General features: G+C 47.0%; 1 protein-coding gene across 3 annotated transcripts in view; it reads left to right on the top strand.

Moving 5' to 3' along the window:
* The window catches only part of RHOBTB2 (Rho related BTB domain containing 2), a 314,611-nt gene that overhangs the window by 238,442 nt on the left and 52,304 nt on the right, over positions 1-23,865 (top strand). For all 3 annotated transcript variants that reach the window (XM_069617690.1, XM_069617691.1, XM_069617692.1), the window contains 4 exons: positions 4,005-4,206; positions 6,705-6,808; positions 7,538-7,723; positions 10,259-11,247. In XM_069617690.1, the coding sequence (XP_069473791.1) occupies positions 4,005-4,206; positions 6,705-6,808; positions 7,538-7,723; positions 10,259-11,247 (1,481 nt within the window). The remainder of the gene's footprint in view (positions 1-4,004; positions 4,207-6,704; positions 6,809-7,537; positions 7,724-10,258; positions 11,248-23,865) is intronic.

Below are 23,865 nucleotides of genomic sequence, written 5' to 3'. Positions count from 1 at the left end.
TGTACGTTAATGGCGTTTTTTGGTCAGAGTGACCACTTAGCTGATAGGATGTCTGCATTACATTCCCAAGGGTGGAGTATAAGCCTAAGATGAAAGGCATCTTTGAAGATTAGAGCTACGCCCCCCCCCCTCCTATTTTAGAGCGTCTATCCTGTCTGAGGATAGAGTAACCTGCGGGTAAGGCTAGAGTTATGGTCGGTCAGATGCCTCATGTAGCCATGTTTCAGTGATGGCTAATATATCTAGGTCCTGGCTAGAGATGAGGTCGATTATTTCAAGAGCATGGGCGGTGAGAGAGCGGACATTGAGCAGGGCGCCTTTTAAGGTGCAGTGCAGAGTTATTTCTGTTTAGGCGTGGCTGTTTAGCTGCTTTAGGTGTCGAGTTATGAGGTTTGGTAGTGTTAAGAGTGGGCGTTATGTTGGCAGGCAGCGTGTTGCTAGATCACTGCGGCGAGCCCCCAGGTTCGCAGAGGGTCCAAGACCCTGTAATGGAGCTGAAAGCGCACTGTGCGCACAGAGCTAAATCCATTTGGAAAACCTCACCGAGTCCTCAGGTTTGCGGGCTCGATGATCAATGCCTTTCTCAAATGAATTCTGGTATTTGTAGTTTTGGGGGATGTCAAAATACATTTTGACACGGACGGTACATGCTCTGCTCAGAAAGATGGCTTGAAAAGTACACAAACCATAGTAAGGTACGCACACAAATATATACGTATGCGACTGCGGTTTGTGTACTTTTCAAGCCATGAAAGAAATTGCACCCTTTTGAAACTATATTATTTGGAACATTTCCTTTCATCGGAGTTCAACTGCCAGCTCTGACTCCTCAGAACTCCGATCCCTCTTCCAAACTCCACCCCCACCCCGGCCCTTGTGGGATGCCCCTTAAATTTATTTCCACTTCCACCACTGGAAACGGCATGTTTTTGAACTGGATGCCTGCAGGACCCCCTCGCCTTCCAGAAAGAGTTAAATCCGGGCTTTTCCCTAGAAAATCTGGCATCCGGTATAAATTAAAAGAACTTAACATTATATATACCCCGTGTCCCTGCCCCACAAAGCTCACGAAGGCTTGACACCAGAAACGGCTGAGATTTCGCTTTTACCGTGGAAAGAGGGTGAGGTTTAGTTTAGAAATCCCCCTCCCCCCATCCCATGTAGTCACTTTGCGTGAGGGAGCCCTGAACACGCTATCCACCTCTCCAGCAGGAGGTAGAGGTGTGGCAGTCCCTCTAGGCGGGTACCACTGGGCATCTCCAGTAGGCCTGTCCGTTCACACTGGAGAGCCTGTTTCATCCTGGCCGCAGCATGGAAAGAGTTGCCCTGTGAGCAGCGGAGTACGGAAGAAGTTATTGATTATTGAATCTCGGAGATGGCAGCCTTCTCCCCTAAGGAGACCCCACCCGGGAGACCGCAGTTGGGGCAGAGGGCTTCCCAGTGCACAGTACGTGTGGGAATGCTGTTTCTCAACCCAAGACCAAAGTGCGCAGCCGAATTCGTGGCAAGACTGTAAGCACGGACTTTCCCCCTGAGTGAGTAACTCTTACCGGAGAGAGTCAAAGTCCACGTGCTGGAGTGTTGAGCGGCAGATCTCTCTCTGGCTGCCCAGGACTCCCCTTCATCCGTCAGGCGCACACGGCCACTTTCCTGCTTCTCGGAAATGACTGGGTATGTAAAACGCCCCCTGGCCGCCCAGGGCGCTCCCAGCGCAGGCTGCACCCCCGCCCTCACTCGCCGTCTCCTCACCCGACCTTTCCACCGAAATCTTGTTCCTAACCTTCGCTTTTGGGAGATTGGCGATGGCTTTTTCGTCCATTGCGAACGATAGCAACACTTTTGGGAGGCGATTCTGGGTCCAAAATTCGGGGTTTTATTGACGTTTTTAAAATGTTATTGACCTTTTACTGGAGCATGAGCACAGTTATTAAACATCTGCCCTTGCCTAACCTCGGGGTTCCTGAGTAATCCTGTAAAATGTTACTGTTTAAGGTTTGGGTTTAGTGAAGTTTTGATTTGTCAATTCTGAAGTGTGGCCATTGCTGCCTGCTTCTCGTATGCCTTAGGGGACATCAATCTTTGGTGGTTTAGATGCTTTAGCCTTAGGCAGCGTAGCCAATGCTGAGGGGTCATGGGAGTTGGAGTCCATAACATCTCCAGAGCCGCGGGTGGCAGAACGCTTCAGTTATGGCCCTCTGGAAGAGATACTTGCTCCCTACGAAAGAGAATGTGGTCTTTTGGCAGGAATATTCCAGCTCATTTTGACGGGAACCTCCTCAGTCTGGGTTGGTCCCTGAGGCTGTGGGCATCTTTTCTGAGACTGGGGTCATGTCTGGGCTCTGTGTGCGTCTCTCACGCTCTACCGAGACCACGCTCACCCCCCTCCTCCCTAAGAATATCTGAGGAGGCTGTGCTTCTCTCTCATCGTCCATGATTCGCTGGGAATGCTGGGATATGTTCTAGGTGCTGGGCATCTCTCCCTCCTCTGAGACCATCTCTTTGGTCTTTTTCAAATCTATGTGATTGCGCTGTTTAATTAAGCAATATGCCCCGAGTGGCGGGGGCATTACTGACTGGGGTAATGCCCTGGGGCCCATAGTTATAGGCCCCAAGCGAAGCGAGGGCCTTAATGAAGGCCCTGGGGCATTACCAGAGATGGTAATGCCCCTGCCGCGAGGGGCATATATCTATTAGTACCCCAGCCCGCAAAAACTGCGTGACTGGGGCACTAAAAGCTTTATTTTTTTTCCCGAAACGCTGCAGCGTTTCGGGGGGGGAAAAAAAAGACGTCAAAGAAAATGGCTGCCATGGAAAGGTCAGTTTTCCCTTTCCATGGCGGCCATCGGGCGCGGACGCGCTGGAAACCGAAGCGTTTCCAGTACGTCCGCTCCCGAAAAAAAAGAAGGTAAGTGGGGGCGGAAGGGAGGGGCAAGGGAAACAGGGAAAAAAAGAAAAAAAAATAACGTACCGGTGTCCCCGGCCCCGCTCCGAGTCTTCACACGGCTGGAGGCTGCCTTCGTCTCCCGCCGGGGACCAAGGCATAGAAGGTAAGTGGGGTGGGGAGGGCAGGGAGGTGGGAGGAGGGAGGAAAGGAAAAAAAAAATAATAAAAGCCTTACCTCTGTCCCCGGCGGGGGGCGAAGGTAGCCTCTCTGCCTTGGGGAGGCTCAGAGCGGGGATGGCCCCACTTCGAGCATCCTCATTGGCTGAGGGGCTGCCACGCCCCCCGCCGGGGACAAAGGCCATGGAATCCCGACAGAGGGATTCCCGGCCTGGTAACGACTCGGCGAGGGCCAATCAGAATGGCTTTCATTCTGATTGCGCCCTCACCGGGTACTAATTTGTAGAAAGGCCCTGGGAATCTCTTTAAATCATAGGCTTATTTTTTGGCTGTGTCCCTCTCAGCTAAGGCTAGATTTCTTTTGGGATAGTTCTTGGTATCTCTTCAGGGGCTGTGTTTGTATCTAAAGTTCTGCGAATCTTTGCAGAGGCTGGATTGTATGTTCTGTGCTCGGGGTATGTTATTTTCTACTGTCCTTCTATTTAATGGAAGACCCGTCTGTCTGCAGCTCCGCTGATCAATGCACATTGCCTTTTTTATGTGGCCTAGGTCTCCCCCTGGGGGGGCGCACCAACTTTAAGCCTTGATGGCCGTTTAGTTTCTTTATACCGCACGCCGAACCCTGAGGTAATTGGGCGCCAGAGACTTAGAGCATGTTACAGCATATCATGGACACACAGAAAAAAATAACCGTAAGTGCAAATGACCGGGTTACATGGTGGTCGAGGGGCAGACACAAGAAAAAAATACATTAGTGTGTCAGACAGTGGGAGAGTTCTTGGTGGTGTGACCAGTGATCTCAGGTTGAGGTGGTGGGTCTGTGTGTGTGATCACTTTCACGAGTAAAGGCCCCCACATACCTGCTTTACGAACCACTCTAAGCACTTGTGAGCGCCAGCATCTGGGTCCTTTCCTAATCGATCTGCTTTCGGCTTCTTCCCCAGATCCCAGTTCATGGATTCCGACATGGATTATGAAAGGCCGAATGTAGAGACCATCAAGTGTGTGGTGGTCGGGGACAATGCGGTTGGGAAGACGCGTCTAATTTGTGCCCGGGCTTGCAATGCAACTTTGACACAGTACCAGCTTTTAGCAACGCACGTGCCCACGGTGTGGGCTATCGACCAATACCGTGTATGCCAAGAGGTAAGTGCCCCGGGCTGTTACTGCCAGACACCGGCCTGTATCCTCCAGGTCAAAAATGCCACTGTTAATATTTGTGTTTGTGTGAGACCACAACTGATGCCTTCTATGGCATTGCATGTGTGATGCAGTAGTGTGTCCACCACCTCCTCTTGAAAATTGGCCTGCTGTAGTTTCGCGGTGTACAGTGTTAATAACGAAAAATACATAACAAACATTTTCAGTGTACCCCAAATAACGAAAAGAATTCGACATTTTTCATAAAAGTATATGTGGGGTTTGGGGTAAGGGATAACAAAGGGTTAGGTGTTGGGGGGGGGGGGAGAAACGGGGGATTTGGGGTACCACCCTAAATAAAATAAAAAATCGAAATGTTTTCATTATTTAAGTGTCTCTAAAAATGTCGTTATTTATTGTGTCGTTTTAAACACATGGATCCTGGTTCGGCTTGCTGCCCCACATATGAGCACCGTTTAACAGTCCTTGTGTCATGCATCTCCCCCTCCGTTTAGAGCAGATGGCTCTGGGGCAAGAAAGGGCAGGAGACCCTGTACGGTGCTCCTGCAGCTGCACTATGTGACCCGCATCCGTGCACCGTGCCCATTGCGGTCTCCACATCAGTGTTCCTTGCAATCGTGGAGTCTGTTTTCCTCTCCTTCAGTGTGTGCCTTTAGAAGCCTTCATGTCAGCATTGCATACGGGCTCTGCACAGCAGGGCAACCTGTAGCAGTGCCTCCTCCCGCAGGGTCTTTGTGTGTTCCCAGAACTGGCTCCCCCAATTGGATCTGTCACCCCCATTACAGTGGTGGCGCTTCCTGCTCTCCCTAGCCCCTCGCCTGCGGTATGTGCAGCCTGTGCTGTGCCCATGCCATGTTTCAGTCCTGCCCACGTCCTCGTATCCGTGACTTACTGAATACGGAGGTTCGTGGTTTTCTCCGGTGCTTGTTTTGCATAGCATTTGCCCTGCAGACTGTGGTTTCGTATCCCAGCCGTGCTTCCTGCCTGGACATCACTGACTTCCTGCCCGGACATCACTGACTTCCTGCCTGGACATCACTGACTTCCTGCCCGGTGCAGCCTCCCTTTTCTGCCCCCTCCTTCACTGAGACTGTATCCTTTGCATCGCACCCGTTCTGCTTTTGTATGGCCTGCGTGAATGTCGGATCGCTGGCCTGGCCTGACTGGCATGGCTTCCGGCCTTGCTTTCCCCACAGTGTGTGCGCCCTTCAGTGATGCTGTACATCAGCAGCCCCTCCATCCTATGTCTTCTTCACTTCATGTTCAGTGGGTAACTCCGACTTCTCCTACTTTGCCCGGATAGACTCATGCATTGGCTACATTTACAGAAATTGTTTTAGAGAGATTGCTAATTGCTTAAATGGAAGAGTTTTCTGAGATAATTGGTAAAAGTTTGTAATAAACTGTAAACCTTAATAATATTTTAAAAAAATACAGAATGGCAAGGGTCTGTCTCACAATAAAATGGAAATCCCCATCCCTGCCCACAAAGAATGAATGGGTCACCAAAGCGCACGCCATCTATGAAATGGAAAGCCTCACAGCAGCAATCCAAGAATCTAAGAGGAACATAAACATGATATGGCTGCCCTTCTTAGAATTCTACTCAGCGCACCGGGATACCATGAGACGAAGCAATAGACATACACCATCATGATCAGCAAGAAACACACAGAAAGCTGCCCCCACTGGCTAGCTAACCCACACAAGATAGCCAACATAGTAAGAATTTGAGCACTGTACCCAACACGAAAGGTCTCACTTGAAAAAGTTGAAAAAAGCACCACACAATCTGTTTGACAGGACTCGACCATATCTGTATTAGAGCGACTCCAGGGGAAGGAAGGAGGAAGGGGGGGAAAGGAGGAAGGGTGGGGGGGGGAAAAGGGGGGTGGGTACAAGTGTCAATTGGGTACTTATGTGCAAGTCATCTTTTTTTGTTATCTGTTTTTTCCATTTTAAGCTTATGAACACTAAGAGCGATCTAAGATACACGCATTAATGTAAATGACATGTACTATTTGATACTTGTTGAAATGCAAAAAAATAACAAAACAATAATAAAAATATATTTAAAAAAAAAAAAAATACAGAATTAACTGTTTTTGAATAACTCACTAGCATTGGTGCTGTGTCGTGCCTGCACAGTGTGAGACCTCAGCCATGCATCTTTCTTTCAAGTGTGTGCCTGCTAGCCCTCTTCAGCTACACCTTGCGTGATCTGCAGGGATGCTGCGTCCTCTAATGCTGCTTGCTTGCTCCGGCGTCATATTCAGCTGGCAGGCCTCCTTCCCCCCCTCACAGTAAACGCCATCTACTCCGTGCCTCCTCCCCACAATGTGTTCCCCTCTCATAGCCTTTGTGTGATCTCATAGGTAACTTCTCTCTTCCACAGTACATGCCACTTCCCCTTAGTACCTCATTCCAATCCACCTTTGCCCACAATGTGTGACCCACAGCCATGCCTCCTGTTCCCCCTCTAGGTCCTGGAGCGTTCTCGAGATGTTGTTGATGATGTCAGTGTGTCGTTGCGTCTTTGGGATACGTTTGGGGATCACCACAAGGATCGAAGATTCGCCTATGGCAGGTAATGTATTTTCAGGGGATAAGTGTGTATTTCGTTGAGAAGCCCTTCCTCCATCAGAAGTACTTTGTCGGCCATTTTGCTGGTGGGGGAGTGTGCACACGGCGTGTTCAAGCCACGCGTAGATCGCTTTGAACATGGTTTTAATGCATCATGACCATTCGATGGATTTGTTTCACTAAGCAGGGCACGGATTGCTTTATGACACAAATGTGACCACATCGATTATGGTGGAGATGCGTGGGAGTCCTATAGAATCTACCTTCTTGATCCCATAGGAATCCCTTCCACTATGCATGGACCTGGCATGCAGGTTTTACGATGGTTTCCATTATGAGAAGAAAGGACCCAGGGTACTGCGCAAGTTTCTGTGCATGATTTACACCTCCGCATGCGACCAATCAATAGCGCACAAAGAGAACTGTTTTGACCTACGTTTTCAGATAAGCCGCCCTCTCCATGCAATATGCAGGCTCCAGCAAAACGAGTCCCATTCTGTTGTAGCAATGCTCCTGCTTCACGTAGTTGGTACTAGCGATCCGCATGACACTCTTGTCATACGTAGGGTCAGGTCCCTACCCACCTCTGAGGGCTGTGTGTTCCTGTGGCAATCTCCTGCATACGCCATTTTGCCTTTTTGGGCGGTGTAGTAGTGATGCAACTCTGAAGGATGTTGTGCAAAACTCTGCTCTCCCTTCACTCAAGTCCCTTGTACTGCTCTTCTCTCCTCAGGTCCGATGTGGTCGTTCTGTGCTTCTCCATTGCCAACCCCAATTCTCTGCAACATGTCAAGACAATGTGGTACCAAGAGATCAAGCACTTCTGCCCCCGGGCGCCTGTCATCCTTGTGGGCTGCCAGCTGGATCTTCGCTACGCGGACCTGGAAGCGGTGAACCGTGCCAGGCGTCCATTGGCCAGGTGAGGGATGGATGGTGCAGGAAATGAGGATGCCATCTTTCTGTCCCCCTTCTGAGTCCCTAGAAGGGTGTGTGTGGGCAGCTGGCGCGTTAGAATATTGTATATCCCACCGGAGCCAGTACTGCAGACTCCTGTGTAATGGCTCAGTAGGTAGTTTGGGTATGACCAAGTTGGCTCACTTGAGACGGGGCCAGTTTTGAACATGGTGAAATTGCCACACAAACGCGGACATGCGCACAGGCTGAGAAGACTTAAAATCTTAAAATAACGCAGGATTTAGGCAGCGGCTTAGTTTCCAAGAATTAACATTTCTTCATTGGCTGTTTTTCAGTCAAAGGTGCAACTGCTGGGCTGTTAGAGCTTGGCTCTGTGATTATTCAGAGAACCACGAGCTGGCAAACTTTGTAGAGTTGGAGATAACTTGGTACAGGGCGTGGGGATGTTATGGGGGCCTTTGTTCTTATCTTAGTGCCCTTAAACAGTTTCAGAGAACTTCACAACAATTATTTCCATGGAGCAGGCTTGTAGCGTGAATAATCTCTGCAATATAGCGTGAATAATCCCTGCAATACGATCATTGTAGCAGCGATTGTTGTGGTAGGCTACGTCTTCGGCAAAACACTCATGTACGGGGAAGGCGTTCAAGTCTTGTTACCAATCCTTCTTTTAAAGTAGCAGTGCCTTCAGTTCTGGATCCCCAAAGGGTTTTCCACCTGCCAACAACCTGATTGTGGTATTCTGCTCCCTCCCAACGAACCTGTGTCAGAACTCGATGCATGCCGATGGGCCAAAATACAACCTGGGACAAAGCCTTCCCCTTGCAGTAGATACGCTACCTACGAAACACTTATGTATAGGCGCATTATAAATGCCTATCATATCATCTGGAGGCCAGTGCAAACAGTGGCTTGGTCTCAGATCCTCTCTAGCTCTTGTCCTGCAAAGTGAAAAGGATCAACTACTAAGATGGTCCATGTGGTATATAAAGGCATAAATCCATTGTTCATCTCGAAGGGATTCGTTCAGTCCTTTCAGCAGATTCCTGCCACCTGTTGGCCTCCGGGGCGCCAAGGTCCAGTTGGTTGACCACCACCCGTCAACTTCATCTGCTGACTGTCCCATAATAATTGTACCCTTCCAAGTATTTTCCAGAATAGAGACCTCTTTCCCATTAGGAATGCCCCAACATTGGGTTCAGCAATACACCGACACACTGGGGCATCCACAAGAAAAACGGGGAATGAGCTCGGGAGTATAGGACAGCCGCATTACAAGGCAATTGCAGGAAGCAGACCAACCGGTTCTGTAGTGATTAACCTGGAATGACTTCATAAAGTAACTTTGTTGACTGGAGCATGCCTAAGATTGGTAATGTGGGGGTCACGCGGGCCATACGTGCCTGCAAAAGCATTAGCTATTCTATTGTTTTCATTTACCCCACTGCAATGGCTCATGCGATTGCTCCATTCACACGCATGGAGGTCCCACTGCTAAGAGACAGCTGTAAGGTTGCTCTACTGTTGTCATGGTGGCTGCTCTTTATCTACGACCATGCTCTATAGCACCTAATATTGCTAGCGTGAAGCCCACCCCACTTCCGGAACAAAGTATGGTTGTGCACACCTCCACAAAACCAAACCTGATGGCACCGCAGGGACTCCTTTAACAACAGTGACCTGGATGTCCGCTGATGTTCTGTTGATTTTATGCCTTGTAACCTTTCTCAGTAACCATGAACTCCAAGGTCTCTTTTCACAACTCCTTTTGGGGGTGGAGGGGGATCAATTACCCCTCCCCCCCCTACACCAACCATTCCCAAAAATACAGTGGGTTAGCACAGACACTCCTGACTCCTAGTCCATCGAACCTCTTATGCCTGTTAAAATATTTGCTGTACATCTGGTGCTTTGAACTCAACATCAGTGAAGTCAGCAGGCATAACCCATAATGCCTGCTAAACATGTTCAGATAACAAATGGGGAGAAAGGAATATCTGAGGGGACGGGGAAGACCAATGAATAAATGTTAAGAGAACCAAATAAATATTCTCTGCCAAACTCTGTAATCTGGCACACTCATGGATGCTAACAACTTTCCTTACTCTTCCTATTAAATGCTTGTACGCACTGTAATATGATATGATAGGTTATTTATAACGCGCTGAATATCCAGAGGTTTCTAAGCGTGGACCCGGGCATCAAACCTGTAGTGCTCTGTGTCTTCTTCTTTCCAAGGCGAGCACGTTGCCCCTGAGCTATCCTCCCGAGACCTGTCTGTTTCACAGCTTAGTGGCACCCAGAGGATTCTAAGAAAAGGGTATGGGGTTATTGGGTTCATCTCTGTGCACCTTGGTTGCAGGTGTTAATTATGTGTTGAAGCCATGATTCTTAAGGTTACATCTATGAGTCACAATGTACAGAATCTGTTGAATATTGTGTATGTTGGCCACCACAATGCGCCCTTAATTATCTCACCATAGTTAATACACACTCTTCATTGTTCTTTCTGAGTATAATATTATGAATTCAATTCCAGGCCCATCAAACCCAATGAGATTCTTCCCCCTGAGAAGGGACGTGAAGTGGCCAAGGAACTTGGTATCCCCTACTATGAAACTAGTGTGGTGGCACAATTTGGCATCAAGGACGTTTTTGACAATGCAATCCGGGCCGCACTCATTTCTAGAAGGCACCTACAGTTCTGGAAGTCCCATCTCCGCAACGCCCAGAAACCATTGCTCCAGGCACCATTCCTGCCACCAAAGCCTCCACCGCCCATTATCATTGTCCCGGACCCCCCGACCAATAATGATGACCACCCAGCACACCTACTGGAAGATCCCATGTGTGCCGACGTCATCCTGGTGCTACAAGACAAAATAAAAATCTATGCCCACAAGATCTACCTCTCCACTTCCTCTTCCAAATTCTATGACCTGTTCCTTATGGACCTCAGCGAAGACCTGCAGGCAGGTGCCACCTCCAGTGAGCGGACGTTTCAGCAGGATGACCGACAGAGCAGGGATCTCATGAGGGCTGCTAGCTTCTATATCAGTGACAGTAACGAAGACCTCAGCTGCGGCCAATCGTGCCTTAGAACTTCCACCAGCGATGGCACTCTCAAAGCTAGTGCCAATGATGAATTGGTGGGAGAGCCTTGGCTTAAGCGCCGGAGGAGTCTCTCGTCCTGGAGTCGGGCATTTATCAGCATTCAGGAGGAAATGTCAGATGACCCTTTCACCTTCAAATCTCGTCTTATGATGGTGGTTAAAATGGATCCATCTATCCAACCAGGCCCTTTCCGTGCGGTGCTAAAGTATCTATATACTGGGGAGCTTGATGAGAAAGAGCGTGACCTCATGCACATTGCCCACATTGCCGAGCTGTTGGAGGTGTTTGACCTGAGAATGATGGTGGCCAACATCCTCAATAATGAGGCCTTCATGAATCAGGAGATCACCAAGGCCTTCCATGTCAGGAGAAGCAATCGAGTGAAAGAGTGCCTCATCAAAGGAACCTTCTCTGGTAAGGCTTGTATTTTCTGATCTTTGTGTGGCCAAAAGCTGTATAATTTCTCTCACTGTCTCTCGCTTGTAATTGCTCACCTCACTTTACAGAGACACTTAATTGGGAGCAAATTTTTCTTTTTGCATGAAATGAACGAAGTATTTCAAAGGTAGTGGATGTTCACGAAGAATGAAAACTCAAAAGAAAATGTTTTAAAGTTGGTTGTGTTTGTCTTCGTTGTATATTGATGCATTTCAAGCACATCTGGTATTGCAGAAAGTTTGGGCCAACATGAGTTTCGAACATAAAGGTTCTTTCTCAAGGTCCCAAAGTAGCGTCAATCCATACATTAGTTGCTGCAAAAAAAAACCACACATGAATAAAACCAGATATAATTCTTATTATATAATACAGGATATAAGTAGTCGTAAAAATAGGCCAGCCCTTTTCACATAATCCTGAAGATTATACAGGAGCAATCTACTGTGTCTGTTTCAGACGCAAACAAAACAGCAAATATATCAGATCAATTGGTTGTTATACATGGATCAAAAACACAATCAAAATAAGGAGCTGTTTTAAGAGAGGGGGATAAAGACGAGCTAAGTTAATATCTATTCTTTCCATTCCAAATATATATAACGAACACCAGTAAAGTTATGGTGGGTTTAAAAAGGCTTTTGTCAAGACTTTTTTTTAACGCACCCTAACTTTACTGGTGTTTGTTAAACTGGCTTTAACCGCAAGACTGTCAATAGTGAAACCAGCTATGTAGTTGTCTGTATTCTTGAGAAAGGTATGTCTTGGGTTGATTTGTGTAAGGTAGCACTGCCACATAAGGTAATTCTCTGGAGCCAAAGGCTTCCATTTGAGCACATTTGCATACCCACAATGCCTTGCTGATGTGGCTTTGAATTGGAGGTGAACTTCCAGTGATTGTTACTAAGTGGCTTTGTGTGATGTATGACTTGGCTCAAATTGAATATTCTACATATATCATCCATGTTAGTGACTGGCTGCATCTCAGTAGAAATACACAAACACGACACATGCTATAGTGTTTGACTTGGCAAACGTAAGTGGCACCTGTGTTGAGCATGTGTCGCATAGATAGAAATATAAACAAAATCAAAGAGTTCTTTAGCCTGATTTTAAAGGGCTAAGAAAATATGATTAATATGGTAGGAAAATCTTAACTAGCGAGAAAGAAGCCATTAGACATGTCTGTGTTTCCGATCTCCTTTGAAAGTAAAGGGACAAGTGCCACTGGAATGTGCCATGATCGGTTTGAGATCGTAAATATACTTTAGATCATAGAGCAATTGTCTGTGTAATGCATCTCAAGAGGAAATAATAGTGAAAAACAGACCAAGAGGATCAAAATTAAGTTGGAAAAGTAAGCAGGCGCAAAACTGTTCATGTATCGCATGGTTTAAGTAGTTGATACTACAGACCGATATCCTGATAGTATAGAATGGTTGGCTTAAGAGATTCCAAATGGACGGCCAAGGTGTATACACTGGAGATGAACGTTCAAAAGTATAGGACAACTGTCATTACAGACAGTGGAGAGTGAACCTAGAAAAAAGACTGCAGACTAGTGGTCCATGTACAAAGTGTTCTGTCTATGCGCAGAAGGTATAGATTAAGAACCGTAACAAATCGGAGCAATCCTAATGTAGATGATAAAGAAATCTGATAATCCTGAGGTAATGTGGTAGAACTAATGTATGAATAAAACAATCCATGCTCTACAACAAAATGCAAACCAATTTGAGAAGCCAACATATTTCCCCAATTCAAATAAAATAAAATAAATCCTCCCATGTATTTCAACCTAGTGTTGCGGCCCTCAATCCTTGCTTCCAAATGCTTTCCCTGTCTCCAACTAAGAGGATTGTTTTCTGTTTGTGTGGGAGTTTGTTATGCCAAATACCCAACAATTGTAAATCTTCCAATTGTCTTTGAGAAATTACTTCATGATGTTACCCTCCCTCTACATGCAGAGGGGCTCTTTAAAGGTGACCTCTTTCGAGGGCGTCTTTCAAAGCATTCTGTATCCAAATGGAAGTATGATGAGCAGCACTCGCCTAATCGGATAGTTTTTCACCTCCCGTTATCCCCTCTTTTAAGTGGTCTTTGGGCACGAGTACTCGCTGCACAAACCTTCCACAAGTCCAGCTGCTGACCTTTCTAGGGAATCGACATGACATTCAGTGGCTCAGAGCGTTATCAGTGAAACCAGTCTTGGGCCGATCACTAGTCTATTTTGAAGACCAGCACTTAATATTAAAACCCTATAATATTTAAGACCTTTCTACACACATGATGAAACCAAATGTATTCAAGTGTCTGAGACATGCCTCTTTAATGTTAAAAATCTTAAGTGAACCGCGCACAATTGCTTCCATCACCAACTAACCTAACCTAAGGTATCCAATCTGCACTGAATGCAATACAAGGTGGGCCCCCACATCCATTCAAAGTCTTGTGAATTAATTTAGTCTATGCCAACTCGCCTATGAACAAGACCACTCTCCTTTTCCTACATTGTGGACAGTGGTGAACAGTGGAGCTTTCAAGTGAAAAAGGGAAGCTAGCCAGACAGAAAGGCAGCCAATTACCTCCCTAGATCTTTCCAAACTTAACTGATAGTATATTAGGGGGACCAAAGGGTTAGCGTACACCTGCAAGCCATTCTGGCCCCATCGTGGTTCAAGCTTTGCATTTTCCACCCATCTTCTACCTGGTTTACTCACCAGAGCCTTCCAAAGCCACACCCATAGGTACCTTTGGCCGAGATCCCCTTCAGTTGCCTCAAGCCATTTACAATAACTCTGACCTAATGATTACCAGAAACATAGTTTGCCGCAGTCCACTCCGTGCTTACTGTACCTGTCAGTGTCATTTTAAATACTGCACTCACTACATGTTCACAATCGTGGTGCTCATTTGCACCAGGATCCATAAAGGCAGCCTCTAATTAGCTGTGGTTGGTATTCACTTTCATCTCCCCTGCCCCCAATAGTGCTGGGCACTCCAAAGCAGCTTCTCGCATTGTAAAACCCAACTACTAATCATTCACTCACATACATACAGACCGCATGTCACTGAGGGATGAAGCTGCACTGTGTAGAAAGGTGCAGCCATGGGTGTATACTTGGCACAACTGGGCCTCCGTTTTCTCAGTAACACACAAAGCTCAACACACCTCTCAGGACACTGAACAGTCTACCCCCTACATATTCCCAGGGAAATGGAGTCACTGTTCTGACGATTTGTCAACCAGATCCTTCAGGGCACTCTAAGGGCAGCACGCTGTCCTTCCAAGCACACACTCCCATCAGTTTGTCTGACATGCCTAACAAAGTTCTGTCGCTAAATATTACATTGTAGCAGTGAAGTACGCTACAGAAAATGATTAGAATAGTGTGGCAACATGCTTCCTCTGCTAAGAACTAGAGGCTCTGGCAAGCTCGATCTGAAGTTCTGTGTTGGTGGAAGGTAATTTACCATCTTCATTCAGAGGAGCTTTGCCCCCTCTCCGACTTACGCAAGCCCCGATCTTGTGCATGTCACTGGCTAGCCGTGACTCTTGCATGTTAAAAGGTCCGTGGTGGGACACAGTTGACTGCCATCTGACCTTCAGTTGCACCATGGTAACCACACTGGTTCCTCATGGTAGGTGTGGAACGGACCTAAGATGAAGAGGCACCCATCCAAGGCAATCCGATTTAAGGCTTGACCACGCTCCGTTATTCCTGCAGCACACTCCCACACCAGCCCAAATGCATCCATAATGTGCATGTCGAGGCCTAGAGGCATCCAAGTACCCACGGCCTGCAAACCGCTACATCAGGCTGTGCAAAATCCATGACTTCAGCACCCCTTCCTGAAAATGGCTTTAATAATCAATGGCACTCGTTGGGCCTCTGGATGTCTCCCATCGGTTCCTAGTTCCATTATGTTTGGCTTCTCAAAAGGAGACCTGAACTGTCATCCACAATGAGTCCATAGGTCCGAGTCCTACATCGTTCAGCGGATGTATGGACGTAGCTCACTAGATGGCCCCCACACAAAGCGCCTGGTGGGGGGGGGCATTGTTGCTTAACGCATCTTCTACTAGGAACGTCCTCCAAAGGCCGCTGTATCATTAATACATCTGTACCACATGCAGGCATATGGAGCAAGCACAGGTTTCTAACCCCCCTGCCAACGTTGCATATGTGAGTAGCTCACCTCATTGACTGCGACATGGCTCCCGCAGCCTCTCCCTTGGCATTCTTTGCATGTTGCACTAATTATGAAACCAATTGATACACATCCACTTGTGCAACAAACCTCGACAGCTAAGACGTGAGGAGGTTCAGCAGGTACCCAACTCCCCTCTCTGTAGTACTAGCCTCCCCATGGTGATTTGTTGCTGTACAAAAGCATAATAACCTAACATAACCTATACCATGATAAACCCACAGGTGGGAAATATCCATGGCTTGTAGAGACCCGCCCCTCACACCACTCCCCTTTTCCCCTCACTGTGATCAGCATTTGTCAAATTGCAGATTCCACAACACCTCATAGGCACCTTACCAGTGGCCAGTATTTCGGTCGATAATGTAAGATGGTCTTTGGTGCCACAAGGACATGTCGAGATTATCTGTATACATCCCCTGCAACATACAACATGTAGCAGCTGCTCGCCAACAGCAGAACAGCATGCCTCTTTCCTCAGCATAGCTGACGTTCCAAAATTCTGGTGGACTGACTGGAAGCATTTCATAAAAGTTTAATCCGCAATGCAGAGTAAAATAGTCAAGATGGTCCTCTCTCACCTATACTAGTGTAATAGTGGCTAACTAGGGCTGAATAAAAAAAATAAATCGACTGCAACTGATACAAAATAAAGCGGCTAGAGTTATTTTGGCTCTCAAGCCCTGGGACCATATCTCACCAAACCTGGGAAACCTCAACTGGATCCCCGTTGTAAAAAGCATAAAGCAAAAAATCAACGATATCGCATTACAGATCCTCCATAGCATTGCTCCGAAATACCTGAACTCTTACAAATAAACAAATGTGTACCTAGCAGAATACTAAGCTCACCACAGATTAACTACACCCAGGTTCAAAAGATTGAAGCATGGAGAGAGATTTCTCACAGCATTGGGTCCGATATTCTGGGACCACCTCCCCACAACCCTGAAACCAGAATATACCATCAAGATGGTCAAAGGGAATGTTCAAATCTGGATCCATGAACAGAAGATCCAATTCGTATTTGTCTGCAGATAATCTTCCCTCCCCCCAGAGACTCCTATACTGGACCCTACCCCGCTTCTACCTTAGGACTATCATTTCCGCCCAACTGCCATTACCTGATACCATCGAGTGTGCCTACATTGACGATGTGAAAGCCCACTATCTGAAAGTTCCTAAGTTCTTTTGTTTTATGTTTGTTGCAATAGGAATAACCTGGAAACACCTGCATTTCTGTAACCAATGGTGCCTTGGCAAAAGCATCAGCCACGCTATGCACCTCAGCTGTCAGCTCAGATCTCTTACCGACTGTAACTAAGTGGACTACTTGGGCGTGTAACCTAATCCCATGCTTCCTATTCCTTGAATATTTTTCACACCTTGCATTTGTTTTTCCCAGGCTCTTTGAAGCGGTACCCCTGTGAGTTAGCGTAATATAAAACTCAAATTAAAAAAGATTGTGGCAGAAGTTATTCTTAGCAATATAACATTCTGAAACCGTAATGGTCTACAGGATAGAAGCCTTCTTTCATCACACGACTCTATTAACAGACCTGCCTCCTGGCAAGCCATGTCTACAGAATCACCCTGTTGCCTTAAAGGAACCCTCGGTGAGTGGGAGGTTTGATCAGGGTGCCGAAAGCACTTGTGCCATTCTACCCAGTGAGGATGAGTTATCTGCACGAAGAGCACATGGTTTGCCTACAAAAGGCTGTTTGTTGTCCATGTCCATGTCGTAGTGCACCAAGGGAGAAAGGGTCTAAGGAAAAGGTAGTCTTTCAATAAAAGCACTGCAGAGTATGAAAATGTTCTAGTAATAAATGTTGCACAAAAAGGTATTTTTAAATACAGAAAAGTTCAAGGCTGTAACCATAACAATGACCCAAACCTCTAATAAAAGCCCCACAATCACCCTAACACAATTCCTACCCTTACCAAACACTAACCATTCAGCACACTAAAGCATTTTATTTGCATGTGACGCCATGCAAAACATCAAAAAAATAGAAAATGAATATTGAACCGAACTACAACCCCATCACCAACTCGCCACAAATTCCATTGCCCTAACCCAACCCTTACTCTAATCCTACCCTTACCCCAACCTAAACTCTAACACTTACCCTAATGCTTACTCTAACCGGACTGCTATGTTTATCTAAGCTCCTATCCTTCGCCAGCATCAACCAGCCCTCCCCAACCTCCCTTTCCCTTTTCTTTAACATGTACCCAAACCCATACTCTAGTAGCCCTAGCATTACCATAACCACTACCCAAACCCTGACACTTAACCCTAACCACACCCCAGCATAACCAGCCCTCCCATAATCAACCTGGCCCTTAACGTACTTCTAACCAAAACCTTTGCTCTAACCCTAACCCCTATCCTTACCCGAACGTGTACGCTAACCTTAAACCAGGCAATCGCAGGCCCACTAAACCCTCCTTAACCTGAACACTTACCCAAACAGCTCCGCATTTTTGTCTATTTTCCTGCTGCATTTTTTGACTACTTTTTGTTAGGCAACCTTTTCACTGCAGAGGTACTTTCACCACAATGTTTCCACTGGCTATGTTTTTGTTGACAACATTTTCACTCGATACTGGGAATAACACCCCTATGCAAATGTGTGGGCACCACAGTCCAATAAGTGATACTGTGAAACCTGAAGGTGTCTCCCTAGCTGGCCCCCGGGGGATCTGTCATCCAGGTGGGCAGGACACTGCCATCGCTATTGGATCCAGTTCCTGGGGGTGGCCCATTGAGGGAGGATCACCTGGATGGGGGGGTGGGTACTCATGGAGTGGGAGTAGGGTACAGACTGGTGAGGAGACGTGGTATCACCCTTCCTTCAACACCTTTTCCCCATTCTACCACGTAGAACATTCAAAACCACTGCCACCCCCCCCCCCCTTTTTCGACACAAACCCTATCACATGATATCCCGGAGAACGGACTACCACCAGATCCGTTTACCTGACATGCCCCAACTCAAGGGTCAGGGAAAGTCAGGCAATTGATCAGAATCATGCACACCTGATGGCCCTTTCCCTTCCCCACAGGAATAAAAGGTGGAGCAAGAGAGCACAGTAGGAGCAAGGCAAGCATGGCCTACAGCACGACGAGACGGCTAAGCATGCGCGGCAGTTCAAACGAAGGAGAAAGGTGGCAGGAATCGAGAGGATGGCGAGGAGAGAAGTGACCTTGTTCTTTTCATCCCAGGCCCGTGGAACTTTCTTGCAAGAGAGCCGAAGACCGCAAACAATAGCACACGTGTCTTGCAGCTGATGTCAATGGTACACGGGGCAAACTTACGCCGATAAGCAAGTCCGAGGGAAGCTCCCGCACCTGTGGTACCTTCCTTGACTCCAGGAAAGCCAAACATCAAGCGGCTCATCGCAGCCAGTGAGTCGAGGGGAGAATCAATAAGAACCAGGCTGTGTTGAAAGAGAAGTGCAAAGTTTGAACCAAGTTTAATGAACTGTGTAAAGAACTGTAAGAAGTGTTACGGGGAGACCAGCTGCAGAGGGAAAATCGGCACCACGTAGGTGCTAATTCAAGAGACTCTGGTCGATTCCCCATTTGAGCAAAACTACGGGTACCAGAAGGCTGTAGGAAAGTTGCTGAAAGGTCAAAGTGGTCAGGAGGTCTGCTAAAATCCCAGTACAATTGAAAGACTTTGATCTACCTAAGTTTGAAAGCAAGGGAAACTAAGCCTGACACCCGCGAAAGCAAGGGAAGTTAGTCCCGAAAATGCAAGTGAATGTGAAGTTGGCAAAAGTGAACCCAGCGGAGGGATGCTGATGGAGAGGGGGCAAGTCTAAAATCCCAAGAAACGATGTGTTGACAGGAGTGAACCTGGCGGAGGGATGTCCATTAGAACTGTTTGAAAAGACATTAAGATTTGTGAAAAAGGGATTGACGCCAGACAGAGGGAGATCCAGAGGTGAAGCCATCACCCTACATGAACATTGGCTGAAAGTTAAGAAGGGTCAGCGCCCAGAAGAGGGGGACCCATGGGTGAAGTAAATTGCTTTCGTTATTTGAACATGTCAGGCCCCCGAAGATAAGAGACTTTCAAAAGGAACAATACTTGGCCATCGGCGGTCCTGAGAACTGCCATTACAACTCTCTTGTGCTGGAGAAGCCGGAGACCCTACTGTGCTCCGAGCTCCCATCTTATCCCATGTCCAAAACTTGGCTACCGCATCCTGACATATTATTTGAGAACACTTCTTTCTTTTCTTGAAGTATCCCACACCCCTTTTTGTATTAGCTGTGAGGTTTGGCAATAGGTTTCTTAGTATAGGCCCTTTTTATGGGACACAATGCCACTAGGACTGCCTTATTCTATGATTGACGCTTCCTCAAATCTGTGATCACGTGTCTGTCTTACTTGTTGCCACCCAGAGTTCCTCACAATACACAATAAAGAAACCATAAATGGGGGGGGGGGTTGCATGGCCAGTGATCCTAAAGATGGCTGCTCACCATCGGAGCTCTGCCTTTCCCTTTGCTAATGCCCTGGTTTAATTCTATTGCGGTCTAAAGGACCCCACCAGGGGCACACAAACAAGCAGGTCAGGACTGTGTATGCTGTTCCATCTGGATTCCAGAGGGGGCCATCTGAGCTGCTTTGGAAATGTGGTTGCAAATGTAGTAGAGTCCCACCCAGAGTGGATGGTTCCATTAAGTCTTTAAATCTTAAGATTAGCGCCAAGGTGCTCCATGTGGGGGTTTGGCCTCTACAGTCCAGGAGTAGGACACACAGATCTTCATCTAGCACAGCAAGCTAGGCATCAGAGCAACCCTAGCAAAGCAAGCATCCCTACAACAGCAAGCTAGGCCTAAGAGCAGCACTAGCACAGCAAGCTAGGCATCCTGGCAGCCCTAGCGCAGCAAGCTAGGACTCGGAGCAGCCCTAGCACAACATGCTTGGCATCCGAGCAGCCCTAACACGGTTCATAGTGACTGTTTCGACAGTCGGTTTCGAATGACAAATATTTGTTTGTTTTTTATGGGAGTCCCCCCCCAAACCCCGTTTTTTTTAACACTTATTTTACTATACAAACATAAAAAAAAACCTTTAATATTAAAAAAAATACATTTGAAACTTTTTTTTTGGAAACTTTTGTTCCGGAACTTTTGTCATTCGAAACCTTTGTTTCAAAACTTTGACCGGACATCCCTAACACAGCAAGCTAGGCATAAGAGCACCCCTAGCACAGCAAGCTAGGCATAAGAGCAGCCCTAGCACAGCAAGCTATGCATCAGAGCAGTCCTAGCACAGCAAGCTAGGCATCAGAGCAGCCCTAGCACATCAAGCTATGCATCAGAGCAGTTCTAGCACAGCAAGCTAGGCATAAGAGCAGCCCTAGCACATCAAGCTATGCATCAGAGCAGCCCTAGCACAGCAAGCATCCCTAGAACAGCAAGCTAGGCCTAAGAGCAGCACTAGCACAGCAAGCTAGGCATCCTGGCCGCTCTAGCACAGCAAGCTAGGACTCGGAGCAGCCCTAGCACAGCAAGCTTCGCATCCTGGCAGCCCTAGCACAGCAAGCTAGGCATCCTGGCCGCCCTAGCACAGCAAGCTAGGACTCGGAGCAGCCCTAGCACAGCAAGCTTCGCATCCTGGCAGCCCTAGCACAGCAAGCTTCGCATCCTGGCAGCCCTAGCACAGCAAGCTAGGACTCGGAGCAGCCCTAGCACAGCATGCCAAACATAAGAGCAGCCCGATCTTAAATTCAGCTCAAATGGGTAAGAAATAACATATATCCCCAAGTAGCCACAATGCATTTATAACGCATCACTGTGTCGGTCCTTAAGTATATGAGCTAGTTGTGCAGACTCTGCTACGAGGCGCAACAGTGGGCGAACTCACAGGAGGACAGTAGCTGCTTTTGTCTGCCCTAGAATCCTAGAAGCTCGCCATAAGAAAACTGATGGCATCAAGTATAACGTGACAATATGCGGGTTCAGATGGAGTGACTGAGAACCAGAGTAACCGCAATGGAAACAAAAATGTCCACAATAGGGAAGCCCCAAAGGACCTTGTGGAAATGACGAGCAAACTTGAATAGGCTATACAAGAGATGAAGTAAGTTGTGCTGTTGGCCAGGAAAGTAGTGGAGGCCCGGTTAGAGGCCGGAGAATTAAAGTGTGGCAGTGATCCTTCGTACCTTGGGGGTCCCGGCGATGTGAGTTGTTGACTCAAATTGCAGCTGCTCAAGAGTTAGAAAGAAATGTAAACTCCAAGCGTACACCAGTTTGGCCCTTTGTGGTTACTATGGTCCGTTTCCCTTGAGTGTGTGCATTGGATCGCCCCTTTGTTCCTTTCACTTCTACCCTCTGTGATAACCACTCTGGCCTCCAGGCTGTTCCTCTACACTGCTATCAATGAAGATGGAGTTGTAATGGATGGGGGTTTAACAGTAGGATATTTGTGATCCCTGTCCTGACTCCCCCACCAGTGTCTCCGCTGGCCGGGTTTGTTTCAAGGTTGTATGGAACACCATTTGACTTGACTTGAAGTGAAGCAACTGGCCTACATAGACAACTAAGATTTCATGTTTGCTTTGCTGACCAAGATTTGCATTCTATTACATGTACTGTACACTTTTGCTTGAAAATATAAAAAGATTTAGATAAGAATCAACAATAGCCAAGTTTTCCAATAAAAAAAGAAATGCATTTTAAAACATCAAAACTGTAAAAAATAGATAGGACTAGTAGAACATCATAAATGGGTGTATTGCCATCTTGATTGCAATGTCTCGCAGGCAGTGTAAAGTCCAAAGGCTTATTAAACTCCAAAACTGTAACATCTTGTTAAGCCTAAGAACTAATAGTAATCTTTGACCAGTATCGTAAACATTGAAAGTCAGGGGAGGATGGGTGGGAACACATTTAACTCTTCAGACATTTAATGCAGCAAAGGGACCTATGGAGAAAGTGGAATTTACAAAGTGCCAGACAGATAGACCCAGCCACATCAATCTTCTATCTCTTGAGCCCTTTCATAGCTGTATTGCCTTCAAACAGTCATGGCAGAGGTAATCTTGAAGGAAGAAGCTTCACCCACTGAAGGAAAAACTGTGGGCCTGATTCACCAACATATTCACTGGAACTAAACCTGGGGATACCCACGGGACCCCCAGAGTTGCACCTACTAACCTGGGCCTAATTCCTAATTCTAAGCCTGAAACTGAAGCTAGTCTAGAGATGATCGTAGCACCTCCTGAGATGCACTTGAGCAAGTATTTGTGAATCGTAATAACACATGAGCACTGAAGAGATACTCCAGGAATTGCCAGATTTACTCCGGTTTTACGCTATATGAATCTGGTGCATGGTATAAATCGGACTCCTGTGTGTTGAATCCTTCACCCTTTGACCAAATAATCGAAAACCAGGCAGCAAAGGCAGAGTGGAGGTTAATTTCCATACAGCTGTGCAGAAATGCATCTGGAAACCAGCATAGTATCTCAGCCCCAAAATGGTGGACTCTGAGCCTCCAGGATTTGTGTAGGGGTTATACACAATGAGCCTTAAACAGACAGTTAGCATGATACAGTATGTCAGTTACATTAGTAGTGAACTTCCCAACCGTACATCCTGCGGCCTCGGGGAGCATGGTTTTGCAGCACCATTCAGGCCCTGCACGATTACGCCCTTGCCGACCAACCTAATGCAGACCGCCGCGTCTAGTGGGTCTTTCCACAACACTTAACAGGGCCTGACATGGCAATTGTCGCCCGTGTGATTCTCTATTCTGGCGGTTCTCAGGCTGTCAAACCCACTCTCCCTGATGACGCAGAGCCACTAGCCTGGTGTACCTGTGCCCCGGGCAGAGCCTGATGTGTAACTCGTGCAGTGCCTTGTGGGTTGTTCGATGCATGCCAACCAGTCCACTTTCTTTCCATGCCATCTCCCTAACCATGGCTGTGGTTCGCCATGTCTATGGTTTATGTATGTCCTGGACCTTCTAATACGGTTGGATTTGGCACATACCCTCTTCTGTGCTATGTAGCAAAACCCAACAAATAGTATTTTATTTTTACCCACCTACTACCTCCACCCGTGTCTCTTGTGTAACCCTGTTGCTATCTATCCAGCTTTATTAGCATACCACTTACTTAGCGTGTCAAACGGGTAATCAACACCAAGAAAAGTAATGACTACATTACATGTACTCCGTCTTCATAGGATCCCGAATTTCACTCCCTATTATGTCCTCTTTGTTCTCGTTCTTCGGTCCCACATATGTCAAACTGTATGCCTTTTATTATAAGTGGTATTTTGCGTACGTTGTCAATGCGAATAAACTTTGTGTGGCAGTTTCTAAACTAGCCCCCCGATGAAGAAACGAGGACTACAAT

Source organism: Ambystoma mexicanum, chromosome 10 (genome assembly GCF_040938575.1).
Source record: "Ambystoma mexicanum isolate Mex_15411 chromosome 10, UKY_AmexF1_1, whole genome shotgun sequence".
Classification (NCBI taxonomy): Eukaryota; Metazoa; Chordata; class Amphibia; order Caudata; family Ambystomatidae; genus Ambystoma; species Ambystoma mexicanum.
Note: the sequence above shows the minus strand (reverse complement) of the source record. Positions and strands in the feature narration are given on the sequence as shown.